The sequence below is a fragment of the Artemia sp. Qi Xiang Cuo genome, chromosome 18 (assembly GCF_049724085.1).
Source record: "Artemia sp. Qi Xiang Cuo chromosome 18, ASM4972408v1, whole genome shotgun sequence".
NCBI classification, from domain to species: Eukaryota; Metazoa; Arthropoda; class Branchiopoda; order Anostraca; family Artemiidae; genus Artemia; species Artemia sp. Qi Xiang Cuo.
This window is the reverse complement of record NC_142811.1, coordinates 17495531-17513773: the sequence shown is the minus strand read 5'-3', so window position 1 is coordinate 17513773 and position 18243 is coordinate 17495531. Positions and strand designations below refer to the sequence as shown.

The following is an 18243-nucleotide window of genomic DNA, read 5'->3' as shown; positions in this document are numbered from 1 at the left end:
CCATGTGCTAGGGAATTTAGTATAACTACAATATACATCATTATGTGAAATTGTCTCTGCTACGATGGGGGAGTGGACAGAGCATTGTCCCCTCTCCCAAGCAATTTTTTGGGTATTCTTGTTGGATTTTGTTATTGCTAAGAAATGTGTTAAGTACGCAAAAATGCTGTTGTAAAGTGAACTACCGAAGCGAGAAGCAAATTTTGGAGGGCAACATAATTGTAAATATTTTCAGTATTCAAAATAAACTTCCTAATTATAGTTTTTTTGCAGCCTCGAATAGATCCAGCGGAACTTATCAGCTGTTTGGCAATTCTTTTAAATCGAAATGGTGGAATAAACAGTACGCGAGAAGTTGTTAGAATAGCTCGGCTAATGGCCAGATACTCCAAGAAACTCGTTTCCAAATGTATATACGTCTCAGTTTTAAAATCAACACAACCTGAGCTGCAAGATGAGTAAGTGTATTTATTTATTATATCCAGATTAAATAGTGAAGTCCAATCCCAACTGAATTGTCACTGTGCTGTCTCGTTGGCAAGTTACGTTTTTCTCGTTTTATTCTGACTTGTTTTGTCAAAAAGCGTAATTCGGGCTCATTTTTGCACGTTTCTCCATTCATGTTTGAGATCGAGTCAAATTATATAGATCGATATACATGTTTTTAGAAGAAATATTTTTAATGCTTCCGTTAATATTTTTCCAACCCGCTGTTCATAAATTGAAGATTCAATCTTCTTTCTTTAAGTTTTGTTTTGCTGCGCAAAAGCAACATGTAGTTGAGCCATTGAGGCCGAAGTTTGGAAATAGAAAAATAAGTTTGATGGTCCGGCAGTATGACCAAGCGACAGGTTTCAGAAAGAATGAAAACAAATTCAAGTACATCATTATACTAATAGTGGTATTAGGCATTTGCCCCCCCCCCCGGAAAATACCCCCTTGGTTGGGGGGGGGGGGGGAGGGTTAACGCCAGCTCCCATTAAAAGTAGCTCTTCGTAGTTATTGTTAAATAAAAACCAATTTTTTTACAAGTTCTCGATATGTCATTTTGGACGCTGCATATGAGAGTCGGTCAGGGTAAACTTCTAGTCAAAATTAGTATATTGATGAAAAGCCAAACTTTCATTCGATCTAAATCCTAATAACCGTTGGTAAATATGAAGAGCTTGAAGAGAAAAGTAAGAAAATGTATTTTTATTCCCAAGAAAATTAGAATTTTATGGGATTGTTGGTTCAATGTTGGGACGTTTGGTACAGTTTCTAAAATCTTTTCAGTGTGCAAGCGCACTGGTAAAAAATAGCGAGAGTGCGATGCTACGCAAATGACATGTGTGCACCACATTCGCCACCCTAGTATTGTCCGGTTGAAAGAAATACTAAAGATGTTTTTATGTGAGATGTTTAGATGTTTTTATCCGTTTTAAAAAAAAATGAAAACTTCTCAATGAGGATTAAATCTTAATGAGGTTAGAAGCGAGCTTCGAGGGGTCACTTTTTGCCTATGAAGTTAGTTATCAAATATTCCGGGCTACAAGTCTCCTGGCGAAGAGAATGCGTGCAAGGTAATGGCAAAGTGCTCCAGATGTCTGATCTCTTGAAGGAGTGATATTGAAAATTTAGTATGAAATGGGTTATTCTTTTGTTTGTATGAATCTAAATAACTACCACGTAAAAAGGCTTTTGGAGTGACCTACATGGTTTTGTAGGGCCATGGTCATATGTTGTCGCCCTTAGGTTGCAGGTGTTGTGCGTATAACTAACGTTAGCTTGTTAGTAGTGCGTTAGCTTCATCATAACGTTATCAATTTTATTTTCAGAATTCTATTTCATTTTATAGACGATAGCTCATGATAACATTTGCTTTACCAGATGATCGGATTCACCGCTTTTTCTAGGTTTACAAAATAATAAGTCAAGTTACTTCACCAAAAACCATCGATGCTTAGGAGTTTTTTTTTATCAAAAGAAGACTTCCTGGGAAAATCTTGGTTTCATTTTGGTTTCGCATTGGTTCAAAGACGTGAACCAATGAACTTTCACATGTATATTATTATATAAATACATGTATTACAACGACAATTTGAACTACCCTGTACAAGGCACAAATAAATAGCGAATGACAGGAAGATTCTTTTAAGGAATAAATGGGGATGCACGCGTTGAAAGGGCTGCAAATCAAAAGGACTGCACCCAAGAAGCTGACAATTCTCAAGAATTGTCTTTAATTATGAACTGATGTGTTTATGTACCGTTGTGATAGAAAAACATTTATGTTTGGGTATCGCGTTGAAAGGGCTGCAAATCAAAAGGACTGCGCCCAAGAAGCTGACAATTCTTAAGAATAATATATAAATATGTGAACTGGTGTGTTTGTGTACCGTTGTGATAGAAAAACATGTATGTTTGGGTATCGCGTTGAAGGGCTTCAAATCAAAAGGACTGCACCCAAGAAGCTGACAATTCTTAAGAATAATATATAAATATGTGAACTGGTGTGCTTATGTACCGTTGTGAAAGAAAAACATGTATGTTTGGGTATCGCGTTGACCGGGCTGCAAATCAAAAGGACTGCACCCAAGAAGCTGACAATTCTTAAGAATAATATATAAATATGTGAAATGGTGTGTTTATTTACCGTTGTGATAGAAAAAAATGTATGTTTGGGTACCGCGTTGAAAGGGCTGCAAATAAAAAGGACTGCACCCAAGAAGCTGACAATTCTAAAGAATTTTCTTGAATTGTGACCTGGTGTGTTTATGTACCGTTGTGATAGAAAAACATGTATGTTTGTGTATCGCGTTGAATGGGCTGCAAATCAAAAGGACTGCACCCTAGAAGCTGACAATTCTAAAGAATAATCTATAAATTTGTGAACTGGTGTGTTTATGTACCGTTGTGATATAAAAACATGTATGTCTGGGCATCGCGTTGAAAGGGCTGAAAATAAAAAGGACTGCACCCAAGAAGCTGAAAATTCTCAAGAATTGTCTTGAATTGTGAACTGATGTGTTTATGTACCGTTGTGATAGAAAAACATGTATGTTTGGGTATCGCGTTGAAAGGGCTGCAAATCAAAAGGACTGCACCCAAGAAGCTGACAATTCTTAAGAATAATATATAAATATGTGAACTGGTGTGTTTATGTACCGTTGTGATAGAAAAACATGTATGTTTGGGTATCGCGTTGAAAGGGCTGCAAATCAAAAGGACTGCACCCAAGAAGCTGACAATTCTAAAGAATTGTCTTGAAATGTGAACTGGTGTGTTTATGTATCGTTGTGATAGAAAAACATGTATGTTTGGGTATTGCGTTGAAAGGGCTGCAAATCAAAAGGACTGCACCCAAGAAGCTGACAATTCTTAAGAATAATATATATATATGTGAACTGTTGTGTTTATGTACCGTTGTGATAGAAAAACATGTATGTCTGGGCATCGCGTTGAAAGGGCTGCAAATCAAAAGGACTGCACCCAAGAAGCTGACAATTCTAAAGAATAATATATAAATATTTGAACTGGTGTGCTTATGTACCGTTGTGATAGAAAAACATGTATGTTTGGGTATCGCGTTGAAAGGGCTGCAAATCAAAAGGACTGCACCCAAGAAGCTGACAATTCTCAAGAATTTTCTTGAATTATGAACTGGTGTGTTTATGTATCGTTATGATAGAAAAACATGTATGTTTGGGTATCGCGTTCAAAGGGCTGCAAATCAATAAGGACTGCACCCACGAAGCTGACAATTCTCGAGAATTGTCTTGAATATTGAACTGGTGTGTTTATGTACCGTTGTGATAGAAAAACATGTATGTTTGGGTATCGCGTTGAAAGGGCTGCAAATAAAAAGGACTGCACCCAAGAAGCTGACAATTATTAAGAATAATATATAAATATGTGAACTGGTGTGTTTATGTACCGTTGTGATAGAAAAACATGTATGTTTGGGTATCGCGTTGAAAGGGCTGCAAATAAAAAGGACTGCACCCAAGAAGCTGACAATTCTCAAGAATTGTCTTGAATTGTGAACTGGTGTGTTTATGTACCGTTGTGGTAGAAAAACATGTATGTTTGGGTATCGCGTTGAAAGGGCTGCAAATCAAAAGGACTGCACCCAAGAAGCTGACAATTCTCAAGAATTGTCTTGAATTATGAACTGGTGTGTTTATGTACCGTTGTGATAGAAAAACATGTATGTTTGGGTATCGCGTTGAAAGGGCTGCAAATCAAAAGGACTGCGCCCGAGAAGCTGACAATTCTTAAGAATAATATATACATTTGTGAACTGGTGTGTTTATGTACCGTTGTGATAGAAAAACATGTATGTTTGGGTATCGCGTTGAATGGCTTCAAATCAAAAGGACTGCACCCAAGAAGCTGACAATTCTTAATAATAATATATAAATATGTGAAATGGTGTGTTTATGTACCGTTGTGATAGAAAAACATGTATGTTTGGGTATCGCGTTGAAAGGGCTGCAAATCAAAAGGACTGCACCCAAGAAGCTGACAATTCTCAAGAATTGTCTTGAATTGTGAACTGGTGTGTTTATGTATCGTTGTGATAGAAAAACATGTATGTTTGGGTATTGCGTTGAAAGGGCTGCAAATCAAAAGGACTGCACCCAAGAAGCTGACAATTCTAAAGAATAATATATAAATATGTGAACTGGTGTGTTTATGTACCGTTGTGATAGAAAAACATGTATGTCTGGGCATCGCGTTGAAAGGGCTGCAAATCAAAAGGACTGCACCCAAGAAGCTGACAATTATTAAGAATAATATAGAAATATTTGAACTGGTGTGCTTATGTACCGTTGTGATAGAAAAACATGAATGTTTGGGTACCGCGTTGAAAGGGCTGCAAATCAAAAGGACTGCACCCAAGAAGCTGACAATTCTCAAGAATTTTCTTGAATTGTGAACTGGTGTGTTTATGTATCGTTATGATAGAAAAACATGTATGTTTGGGTATCGCGTTAAAAGGGCTGCAAATCAATAAGGACTGCACCCAAGAAGCTGACAATTCTCTAGACTTGTCTTGAATATTGAACTGGTGTGTTTATTTACCGTTGTGATAGAAAAACATGTATGTTTGGGTATCGCGTTGAAAGGGCTGAAAATCAAAAGGACTGCACCCAAGAAGCTGACAATTCTTAAGAATAATCTATAAATTTGTGAACTGGTGTGTTTATGTACGGTTGTTATAGAAAAACATGTATGTTTGGGTATCGCGTTGAAAGGGCTGCAAATAAAAAGGACTGCACCCAAGAAGCTGACAATTCTCAAGAATTGTCTTGAATTGTGAACTGGTGTGTTTATGTACCGTTGTGGTAGAAAAACATGTATGTTTGGGTATCGCGTTGAATGGGATGCAAATCAAAAGGACTGCACCCAAGAAGCTGACAATTCTAAAGAATAATATATAAATATGTGAACTGGTGTGTTTATGTACCGTTGTGATAGAAAAACATGTATGTTTTGGTATCGCGTAGAAAGGGCTGCAAATAAAAATGACTGCACCCAAGAAGCTGACAATTCTCAAGAATTGTCTTGAATTGTGAACTGGTGTGTTTATGTACCGTTGTGGTAGAAAAACATGTATGTTTGGGTATCGCGTTGAAAGGGCTGCAAATCAAAAGGACTGCACCCAAGAAGCTGACAATTCTCAAGAATTGTCTTGAATTATGAACTGGTGTGTTTATGTACCGTTGTGATAGAAAAACATGTATGTTTGGGTATCGCGTTGAAAGGGCTGCAAATCAAAAGGACTGCGCCCGAGAAGCTGACAATTCTTAAGAATAATATATAAATATGTGAACTGGTGTGTTTGTGTACCGTTGTGATAGAAAAACATGTATGTTTGGGTATCGCGTTTAAGGGCTTCAAATCAAAAGGACTGCACCCAAGAAGCTGACAATTCTTAAGAATAATATATAAATATGTGAACTGGTGTGTTTATGTACCGTTGTGAGAGAAAAACATGTATGTTTGGGTATCGCGTTGACGGGGCTGCAAATCAAAAGGACTGCACCCAAGAAGCTGACAATTCTGAAGAATAATATATAAATATGTGAACTGGTGTGTTTATGTACCGTTGTGATAGAAAAACATGTATGTTTGGGTACCGCGTTGAAAGGGCTGCAAATCAAAAGGACTGCACCCAAGAAGCTGACAATTCTCAAGAATTGTATTGAATTGTGAAATGTTGTGTTTATGTAGCGTTGTGATAGAAAAACATGTATGTTTGGGTATAGCGTTGAAAGGGCTGAAAATCAAAAGGACTGCACCCAAGAAGCTGACAATTCTAAAGAATAATATATAATTATGTGAACTTGTGTGTTTATGTACCGTTGTGATAGAAAAACATGTATGTGTGGGTATCGCGTTGAAAGGGCTGCAAATCAAAAGGACTGCACCCAAGAAGCTGACAATTCTCAAGAATTGTCTTGAATTGTGAACTGATGTGTTTATGTACCGTTGTGATAGAAAAACATGTATGTTTGGGTATCGCGTTGAAAGGGCTGAAAATCAAAAGGACTGCACCCAAGAAGCTGACAATTCTTAAGAATAATATATAAATATGTGAACTGGTGTGTTTATGTACCGTTGTGATAGAAAAACATGTATGTTTGGGTATCGCGTTGAAAGGGCTGCAAATCAAAAGGACTGCACCCAAGAAGCTGATAATTCTTAAGAATAATATATAAATATGTGAACTGGTGTGTTTATGTACCGTTGTGATAGAAAAACATGTATGTTTGGGTATCGCGTTGACGGGGCTGCAAATCAAAAGGACTGCACCCAAGAAGCTGACAATTCTTAAGAATAATATATAAATATGTGAACTGGTGTGTTTATGTACCGTTGTGATAGAAAAACATGTATGTGTGGGTACCTCGTTTAAAGGGCTGCAAATAAATAGGACTGCACCCAAGAAGCTGACAATTCTCAAGAATTTTCTTGAATTATGAACTGGTGTGTTTATGTATCGTTGTGATAGAAAAACATGTATGTTTGGGTATCGCGTTGAAAGGGCTGCAAATCAAAAGGACTGCACCCAAGAAGCTGACAATTCTAAAGAATAATATATAAATATGTGAACTGGTGTGTTTATGTACCGTTGTGATAGAAAAACATGTATGTTTGGGTATCGTGTTGAAAGGGCTGCAAATCAAAAGGACTGCACCCAAGAAGCTGACAATTCTCAAGAATTGTCTTGAATTGTGAACTGGTGTGTTTATGTATCGTTGTGATAGAAAAACATGTATGTTTGGGTATTGCGTTGACAGGGCTGCAAATCAAAAGGACTGCATCCAAGAAGCTGACAATTCTTAAGAATAATATATAAATATGTGAACTGGTGTGTTTATGTACCGTTGTGATAGAAAAACATGTATGTTTGGGTATCGCGTTAAAAGGGCTGCAAATCAATAAGGACTGCACCCAAGAAGCTGACAATTCTCTAGAATTGTCTTGAATTTTGAACTGGTGTGTTTATGTACCGTTGTGATAGAAAAACATTTATGTTTGGGTATCGCGTTGAAAGGGCTGCAAATCAAAAGGACTGCACCCAAGACGCTGACAATTCTTAAGAATAATATATAAATATGTGAACTGGTGTGTTTATGTACCGTTGTGATAGAAAAACATGTATGTTTGGGTATCGCGTTGAAAGGGCTGCAAATCAAAAGGACTGCACCCAAGAAGCTGACAATTCTTAAGAATAATATATAAATATGTGAACTGGTATGTTTATGTACCGTTGTGATAGAAAAACATGTATGTTTGGGTATCGCGTTGAAAGGGCTGCAAATAAAAAGGACTGCACCCAAGAAGCTGACAATTCTCAAGAATTGTCTTGAATTGTGAACTGGTGTGTTTATGTACCGTTTTGATAGAAAAACATGTATGTTTGGGTATCGTGTTAAAAGGGCTGCAAATCAATAAGGACTGCACCCAAGAATCTGATAATTCTCATGAATTGTCTTGAATTGTGAACTGGTGTGTTTATGTACCGTTGTGATAGAAAAACATGAATGTTTGGGTATCGCGTTGAAAGGGCTGCAAATCAAAAGGACTGCACCCAAGAAGCTGACAATAATCAAGAATTTTCTTGAATTGTGAACTGGTGTGTTTATGTACCGTTATGATAGAAAAACATGTATGTTTGGGTATCGCGTTAAAAGGGCTGCAAATCAATAAGGACTGCACCCAAGAAGCTGACAATTCTCAAGAATTGTCTTGAATTGTGAACTGGTGTGTTTATGCACCGTTGTGATAGAAAAACATGTATGTTTGGGTATCGCGTTAGAAGGGCTGCAAATCAATAAGGACTGCACCCAAGAAGCTGACAATTCTCAAGAATTGTCTTGAATTGTGAACTGGTGTGTTTATGAACCGTTGTGATAGAAAAACATGTATGTTTGGGTATCGCGTTAGAAGGGCTGCAAATCAATAAGGACTGCACCCAAGAAGCTGACAATTCTCTAGAATTGTCTTGAATTGTGAACTGGTGTGTTTATGTACCGTTGTGGTAGAAAAACATGTATGTTTGGGTATCGCGTTGAAAGGGCTGCAAATCAAAAGGACTGCACCCAAGAAGCTGACAATTCTTAAGAATTGTCTTGAATTGTGAACTGGTGTGTTTATGTACCGTTGTGATAGAAAAACATGTATGTTTGGGTATCGTGTTAAAAGGGCTGCATATCAATAAGGACTGCACCCAAGAAGCTGACAATTCTCACGAATTGTCTTGAATTGTGAACTGGTGTGTTTATGTACCGTTGTAATAGAAAAACATGTATGTTTGGGTATCGCGTTAAAAGGGCTGGAAATTAATAAGGACTGCACCCAAGAAGCTGACAATTCTTAAGAATAATATATAAATATGTGAACTGGTGTGTTTATGTACCGTTGTGATAGAAAAACATGTATGTTTGGGTATCGCGTTGAAAGGGCTGTAAATCAAAAGGACTGCACCCAAGAAGCTGACAATTCTCAAGAATTTTCTTGAATTGTGAACTGGTGTGTTTATGTACCGTTGTGATAGAAAAACATGTATGTTTGGGTATCGCGTTAGAAGGTCTGCAAATCAATAAGGACTGCACCCAAGAAGCTGACAATTCTCAAGAATTGTCTTGAATTGTGAACTGGTGTGTTTATGTACCGTTGTGATAGAAAAACAAGTATGTTTGGGTATTGCGTTAAAAGGGCTGCAAATCAATAAGGACTGCACCCAAGAAGCTGACAATTCTCAAGAATAATATATAAATATGTGAACTGGTGTGTTTATGTACCGTTGTGATAGAAAAACATGTATGTTTGGGTATCACTGTGTTACGTGTGATAAAAAAAGAAAAAAAAAGAATACTATACTGAATTCTTACCCCTTTTTTTTCTTCTTTTAGAGCTTTCTTTTCTTTTCTGATCGGATCATGGCGCATATTGTGATTTTATTTACTTATTCGCTATTTTCTACGTTTAGACAAACATAAAATACTTCGAGGTTCGTATGTTTGACCGTTTAAATATCACGAATTAACCTAAAGGGCATAATACGAAAACATTTTTTTGCCCCCTAGACCCATCTTAAGTTTATTCATACCTAAAAACCAAAGTTTTCTAATGTTTTTCTTTCAGTAGTTTCAAAGTTATGAAGTTTTTAGGGCAGTATCATATTTTGGTCAGTGTTGCCACGCTGAAGTGTGAAAACATAAGAAAAACAAATTATTTAAATCTGCCAACGCTTTTCGTCTGTGGAAATTTAAACAGAAACAATCTGTCAATACCCAAAGATAATTACACCTTTTTAAGTTGTTTGATGCCATATGTTCTTCGCTTATTTATTGCTGATTTTTCACCCATGTTTCTTTTTTTTTTAAGTTTGACGTTCGCTACTATCAAAAATAGCGTATGGACACATGGAGTTCTTTTTTGTTAAAAACTAAATTCTTCATTTTTATTATTTTTTAAGGTATGTATGACAGCGTAATGTTCCATTCAGTGGCATATGTAATGTTCCATTACTATGTAATGTCCCATTCAATTTCGTCAAATCCTGGGGGGGGGGCAAAGTTGGAGCCAATTTTTCTAAATCAAGTGAAAATGGGACAGAAAACAGAAAAATGAGCCATATATTACCATAAAGGCAAAGATATACTAAAGAAAACTGACCTGTTTCTCTGGATATTTGAATTCTGCAGGCTTATCTTAATTTTGACAAGATTTTTTGCAGAAACTAAATTTAAGCTGAGAGTGCAAACTTAGTTCTGGGGGGCAAACTTGGGTCTGAAGGGGACAGTTGTCCCCCCCCCTCCGTCCCATAGCAAATTACACCCCTGGTTCAATTTAATCAATTCAAACAATCAGATTTAATTTTCACTGTCCTTGGTACTTAGAGGTTGGGTTGAGGTACATGTATGGTTGGGTAAGTTTCCTTGTAATCAATTCAAACAATCAAATTTCATTTCCACTGTCCTCGGTACTTAGAGGTTGGGTTGAGGTACATGTATGGTTGGGTATGTTTCCTTTTAATCAATTCAAACAATCAAATTTTATTTCTTTGGCCAAGCGGAACAAATTGCTGCATATTCGAACAAATTCAAGTATATCTTTGTAGTTTTGTTAAAGAAGTCCCAATTTTTCACTTGCTGTCGATGTGTCAATTTGAAGGTTTCATTTTACAAGTTTTTTCCTTAAATTAATCTATGAATTCACAACAAAAGACACTTCAACATAGTCCCCCAGCAAGGCTCTATGTCCAGGAAAAGACAGGGGAAAAACAAAAATGAAACCAATACATAAATAAATAGAAAACTTTTTAAACATTATACAGTGACACCTTTAAAGAACTCGACACAATGGAATAAAAAAATACAATGTTCCACCCCAAAAATCCCCAAAATCACGAACTAGTAAGGAGACTACCGCATGGAATAAAGTTATTTCAAATTGCATATTTGAAACGATCCACGAGAGATGCTGTGCACAAGTCAAACATCCCTCACAACGAAAATTTCTAACCCGACCCAGAGTCATCCATCCCATTAATAAAAAAAAGTAAATTAATAAATAAATTTACAAGCAACTTTATCTTATTTCATAGACGTTAAATTAAAGATAAGTTTGAACAAAAAAAAAATTAATATTCCTTTTTTAATAGTGAAGAAGTAAGTTTATGAATAAGGTCCCTGTGAGCATCCCAGCACCGGGCTATCGTCACGAACGGAGCGAATTTAGATCTCTCAGTACTATACTTGTCAGTGTAGATACTCTTTTTTTGGCGAGTGTTATAATTATGTAAATCTTGTGATCGGGCGAACAAACTTTAATTGAGAATAATATGGCGGTAATTTCTTGATGTCATAATTAAATTTGAAAAGAATTTTCTCCAAAAGTAAATTGTTGAGAAACTGGAAGTATATCTAAATAAGTATATAAAGATACTATAGAAGACTTATTTTGAAGTGTAATAGGTGATTGAATAAAAAGCTTCAGGATTCTTAGGGCTTTATTTTGTAAAATCTGTATTGGTTTAATATGGCTTTTAAATGTAGATAAGTATCCTAGAGAACAATCATTAATATTGGGGTGAAAAAGAGCAAAATAAATGCTTTGTAAGGCAGAGTAAGGCAAGTACTCCTTTAGCCTTTGCTACCTTGAAATCTTTGCTGTGGACATTATAAGGAAAACAGAAATATATACCTTTATTAAAGTATACCTTTAGCCTTTGCATTACACCAACATACCTTGAAATCTTTAAGCGGATTTTTTGAATATGTGTTTTAAAAGATAAGCTTACATCAATCACAATTCTAAGGTACTTTTTTGTACCTTAGATAAGCTAATAAAACTGAAAAAAGTATGTGGACATTATAAGGAAAACAGAAATATATACCTCTATTAAAGTATACCTTTAGCCTTTGCATTACACCAACATACCTTGAAATCTTTAAGCGGATTTTTTGAATATGTGTTTTAAAAGATAAGCTTACATCAATCACAATTCTAAGGTACTTTTTTGTACCTTAGATAAGCTAATAAAACTGAAAAAAGTATGTGGACATTATAAGGAAAACAGAAATATATACCTCTATTAAAGTATACCTTTAGCCTTTGCATTACACCAACATACCTTGAAATCTTTAAGCGGATTTTTTGAATATGTGTTTTAAAAGATAAGCTTACATCAATCACAATTCTAAGGTACTTTTTTGTTTCCACCCGAGATATTGATAATATATACTTTGAAGAAGTAACTCGGGTAATATGAGGGCAGAAATTTTACTTTCTACCGTAAATTATTAAATTAGTTTTCGATAAATTCAAAGCAATAAAATTGGATGAACACAATCAAGAACATTAGGAAGTGCAGTATCCATATCTAGTGTCGCTGAAAAGACATAAAAATCGAAATACACTTTTTTCGATAGATGATGATCCATAGATGAATATTGGATGTTTAAGTAACGAATAGAATATGTTAGTTTAATTATTAACAATATATTTATGTGGATCTTTTCTCTTTTTTTTCTGTTTTTTCTGTTTTTTCTGTCATCGCTCCCGTTGATTCCTTCAATCATCACAGCTTTGAATTTAGGTTGTTAATAATTTCTGAGACCACACTGGCTAATCTGAAAAAAAAGGCAGATTACATTGCAATTATTTCGGTGAAGACATCCCCTTGACGGTCCTCAGTGCAGAATAGTAAAAAAATACCGCTAAAAAACCAAAGCTTAAAACAAACACCAAAAACTAAAATAAGAAGACCCTCTCAAAGTAACGGTGAAAGGGTAACTAACTGAATAAAAATACAATCCTGAATGACAATGCAATTTTTTTCTATTCATGTAGAGCATTTTTAAAATCCAATCGCATCCCAGGTAAGATATTATCACAGAGTCTGTTAGGTTGCAAAATATGATTTTGTTGATTGACGATCATTGATTGGTTGATGATAAAAACGATCAGAATTAATAAGTTCATTAATATAAAAGACCAAACCTTAAAACAAACATAATTTCCTATTTTAGTTTTTGTGTTTGTTTTAAGGTTTGGTTTTTTATATTATCTTTGGTGTTTATCGGTATTTTTTATTATTCTGCACTGAGGACGGTCAAGCGGGAGTCTTGACCGAAATTGCATTGTAATCTGCCTTTTTTTGACTGGCTGTTTTTATCCTCGTTTCTCTCTTCTTTACGGTTTTTTATCGTTTTGTCATTTAGGATGTAACTGTTCTAAACACGAAACAGCTAAATTATTTTGTCGCAATTAACAATTTATACTTCATCATATGTTTTCTGGATTCTTAAGTCGCGAAACAGAGAATTCAATGAAATTTGTGATAGGTCCTAGCTGTTTCACGGTAGAAACAATATGTTTCACGGTAGAAACAATATTAGCATTAACCCATATCCATATATAGTAGTCAAAATAAATATATAGTTACTCATATGTGCATACAAGTCAATCCTTCAGGGAAACGAGGAGCTCGTATCAGAGGATTTCAGGGGGGTATATCAAGCTGAAAATAAATTTTAGGTCCAAATATTTCCAAATTTTTATTTTACGCAAACCCCATTTATTTTGTTGTATTTTATGGAGTAAATTCTGTACGTGTCCTAAGCATGCTGTAATTCATATTCTATCGTTAGACCCCCCCCCCCCCAAAAAAAAAAGAACGTGAGTTGACCTACTGAAAAAGGTAGTCAAGGCCTTTAAAGGCTATGGAGAAATTGGTGGCCGGCGTTTACCCCCCCCCCTGGCGATTACTCTCCCAGAAAATACCCCCCCCCCTGAAAAATAGTAATAGTACTTAATACTTGGAAAAATGGTCATTGAAAATATTACATTTACTTTATACTGTTTTTTTTTTCAAAATTTCCAGATACCTCGCTATTCTTTTGTAATTTTTTAGTGGTTATATACCTAGAAAGAATTATTTTCTCGCTGCAAACTGTCCAAATACTTTACTCCCCCGGTAAATACCCCCCTCCCCCCCTCCCCCCGTGGAAAAGATGGCTTTCCAAATTTGAGAATTTTATTTGAGTTTTTTTTTTCGTAGGGAAAGGAGTTTTGGTACTTGTGTATTATGGGCAATTCACTCAAGTTTACACTGTAAAACTCGAGAACAAACCGGTTTCTTCGTTAGATTTTTTCCAGCTTAGCGCGAGACAAGACAAAGACAAGTGACAGAATATATGGGAAATATATAATTTGGGCTATATATTTGCACATAAAGGGGGGGGGGGTAAAGTATTTGGACAGTTTGAAGTCAGAAAACAGTTCCTTCTAGGTATTGCCACTAAAAAATTACAGAAGAATAGCGAGGTATCTGGAAATTTTGATAATAAAAAAAAAAAAAAATAAAATAAAAAATCCAGTATAAAGTAAATGTTATGTTTCATTTAAGTGATTTTCCAATTGTTAAGTGTTTTTTTGTTGTTGTTTTTTCAATGACCGTTTTTCCAACTATTAAGTACTATTGTATCTCAGAATGGGTATGATGGTCCAATAATGGGTTGAAATGTATCATTTTTTTTCTAAATGTCACCGTCCTGACCTTATGAGAGAATTCTCCCTTTCCCTGTTTTTGCATTACAAGGAGCTAAACTTGGTTGTCATGGGAGGTTGTAAGCGTACTGGTATTAACTAGGGCTGAATGACCAATAATAGTTCGTAAGTCAAATCTTCCTTAGGCAGCTAAGGAACTCTGTGGAGTTACTATTAGTTGCAGGGAGTTATTATTTTAGTCCTCACGAGACCGTACTATATCCTTAAAATGCCTTAGATTCTTCTAGATCGCCCTGAGTTCAGTTGAGCAAATGAGAAAAGAAAAAAAAATCTAGAAATGGCTAAACGTAAAACACCGTAGTTTAAATTTGTCGAAAAAAAGGTAAGGCAAGCCATTCAAAATCAAACTTGCGCTTTCTAGGATGTTCTAGCACAAAATGGCCCCGTTGAGTACCTTAGCTCCATGAGATTCTCCATTCATAACCCCTGAGTATTGGGGACTGGTTTAGATTATTTAAAAGGTTTTTAATATAGTCGCCTAGTCAAGTTCTGCTCATTGTTGAGTTGTTCCTTGAGATCCATGTGTTATTGATTTATTTTTTTTAGGTTTTTGTCAGCTGGAGGATTTGAACTCGTTACAGATTGGCTAACTGAAGGAGTTGCAAACGATAACTGGCCTCTGTGCAAAGAAGTGTTAATTCTTCTCCATAACTTGCCAATCAGTGCACGAAAGCTAATTAACGAAGGAGGTGATATGGCCAAAAAAGCCTCCAAGTGCTCAACCTTGTCTAATTTAGGTATTTAAAATTACTTGTATTAGCCGTTTTTTTGGATTTACTTCTCTTGGCTTCTTGGTATCTGACACGTTGTAACTAAAGTAATTCTTTAGCTGAAATTGCACCGAAGTTTCAAAGAATCCAGCAGAAAATTATCTGTTTCTTCCAATTTTATTTGATAGTAGTGGCTCAATTCGCCGAAATTTAGGGGGATGGGCAAAACGTATTTTTCAAAATCTAAGGGGAAATATGTCATTTTTTCGATATTTTAATACAAATGCCAAAAAGGGGCATTTTTCAATGAAAATACCGCGAAAAAAGGCATTTCTAAATATCTAGTGAGGGGGGGGGGGGCGAAACTCAAGGGGCATATGAATTTCTCAGCCTCTCACGGTTGATGCCACTGTTTATAGCATGGAGGCCAAGTTTTTTTAAGGTGACTGGGCTTCAAAGCCTCCAATTTAATCGTTTCCCATCTTTATATTTAGATTCCGGCAGGCTTCGTCGTGGTTTCGGGCCCATCATTTTGGGCCCATCAGAAAGTCGCTTTTATCAATATGAGAATTTTAAGTATCTGAATCAAGTCTTAAGCAAATCACGTTTTTAAATTTCCTAACCTTTTTTGGGTTTTATTTGACAGTATATACACCAAGTTCTAATTTTACCGGAGGTGACTGGGGTCAGGGTATTCGATTTCATCGTATCCAAATAAAAGTGTATGCTTTTTGAATCTGCCAAAAAAAATTTGGGGGGTGCTGCATATCGGAGGATCGTCTAGAATCGTGATTCCCAATGTGGGGCACAGGCCCCACCTGTGGGGCGTGGCAATATTTTGATTGGTTATAAATAAAACGTGCACCCTTCGACTGACTATACTTTAGAGCCTTTAAAAAAAATAATTCACTTTAATGATGTTACATTCAAATGCATTTAAGAGAAAAAAAAAGATAGATGGTAGTAGCGCAAAGACGTTATACATTGTATAAAAGGTGTTGCATTCAGACAATATTTTTTTTATTAGAAACCAGGTTAAGGGCCTTTTAAGCTTCTTTCAAGTGAATGCGCGTAGAATTCTGAATAAGAAAATTTGAATATCATGGGGGGGGCATCAGGATTTTAGAAATGACTAGCTGGGGTATGCCACAAAATTACTTGGGGACCACTGGTCTAGAAGGTGCTTAGAAGAGCTGTAACAAGTTTAGGCATCTAGGCAAGTTTTTTTGCAACTAATAGTAGTATGCTAATGTTAAGCCTGTTAACCTTTCTTGGTTTTATTGGACGTGTATGGCATTCTAATGTTTTCAAGCGTGACCGTAGCTCAAGATCTAGAGTTTAATCATATTATAAATTACATATTAAGTAAAATAAATTACAATTACATAATAAATTACATATTAAGAGGATTTGATACCTTAAAAGTCATTTTGCGAGCCTCAACGTCGGCTGACCGCCTTAAAACAAAGGGTCCGTTAGCGAATTCCTTCAGGGGAATAATTATGATTGAAAGCTGGTGAGAATGTGTGGTTTACCTATGGAATTTTGATTAAAAAGGCAGTGACATTGTGCCGGTGAGGTTTTTAATCAAAGCGAGCTGCACTGCAGGTAACTCCCAAAACTGCTAGAACATTTTTAGGGACTTGTCCTCTCCTGAGCTTTAAAAAAATTCTGCTCCGTTTAATGGAAAAAACAAAATTCACACTTTGGAATGATACGAGTTTCATTAAAACTGAATATCTCTTATCTGGAACAAAGCGACAGAAGTTGATTGCTTCTTCCAAGATTTCCGATAAAGTTTTGTCATTTTTGCGGATCTCTTATCACAGCTATACAAGTTATGGCAAGACCGCCCAATCAATTCTGAATGGTTTGGCCACAGAAACTAAAAAAGTTTATAAGGGACGCGATAGGGCGAAACCCAACTCTCATCTGCCATTCTTGGGAGATATCTGACTGGTTATGAGTGGCCACAGAATTCCTATGTTGTTTTAAAATCACTTTTCTGTCGATAGGCTGTAAGGCAGCGGGTTGCACCTGCCACTTTGACGATAGGTCATGAATTTGTTTGGTCCAGTGATAATTGTATAGAATCCCTGAATACTTGTTCTAAAATCTTTCATATTTCTGGGGGCTGCATTTCTGAGGGTGGTTCGGAGAATGCCTGGCTTAGCTCGAAAAGATTTAATTTTCAACTATAATTTTTTTATTATAATTGTTTTATTCATATAAAAAAAAATCGCGCCATGCATCACAAAAACGCTTGGAGGTCCCTTTTTACATTAGCTTTTTTTTCTGCCAACAAACAGAAACTGCCGTTGTGAACGAGATAGAAAAGGGACACATTGAATAAGTTTACAAGTTCTCAAGGGCCTTGATACCCGCTTTTAAGAATGAGAGAAAAATAAAAATTACCAATATACAATAACCAAACAGCGTTGGTATATTGTATGTGTGACACGGGGAGTTTGCACCACCCATTTTTTTTCTTCGGGCGATAGAAAGATGTTTTGTTCTTCAAACTAAGCACATAGATATGAATCCAGGAAAGATAAAATTTGAAATTACCTTAAAATACTTTTCAAGTTTTTTCAATTTGGTAAAAAAAAAAAAAAAAAAAAAAAAAAAAAGGGTTAACCCAAAATTTGAAGTACCAGGGACAGGGAAAATTAAATCTGCAGAAACGTGGATGAAATATCAGCTAAAAAATAAGACACCAAACAGCCTTAGAAATTGTTATTGCCTATAAGGGACCATACAGAATAACAAAAAGAAAGTAAATTATTTGAAGATTGGAAAAGAAAAGGAAAAATAGAAAGATGACAGAAGCTTGATTTACTCCACCCCAGACTCCAAAACTACAAAAAAACATCGAAATCCTTATAGAAACACGCTACCATCTCTCCCCCAAAAACACAACAAAAGATGACAGCTTAGATAACTGAGAACAATGCACAAATTC

General features: G+C 35.8%; 1 protein-coding gene across 1 annotated transcript in view; it reads left to right on the top strand.

The window, feature by feature from the left end:
* LOC148941264 (uncharacterized) overlaps positions 1–18243 on the top strand; it is a 133517-nt gene that overhangs the window by 42312 nt on the left and 72962 nt on the right. The window contains exons 2-3 of the mRNA XM_089104252.1: positions 274–458; positions 15118–15308. Of these exons, the coding sequence (XP_088960378.1) occupies positions 274–458; positions 15118–15308 (376 nt within the window). The remainder of the gene's footprint in view (positions 1–273; positions 459–15117; positions 15309–18243) is intronic.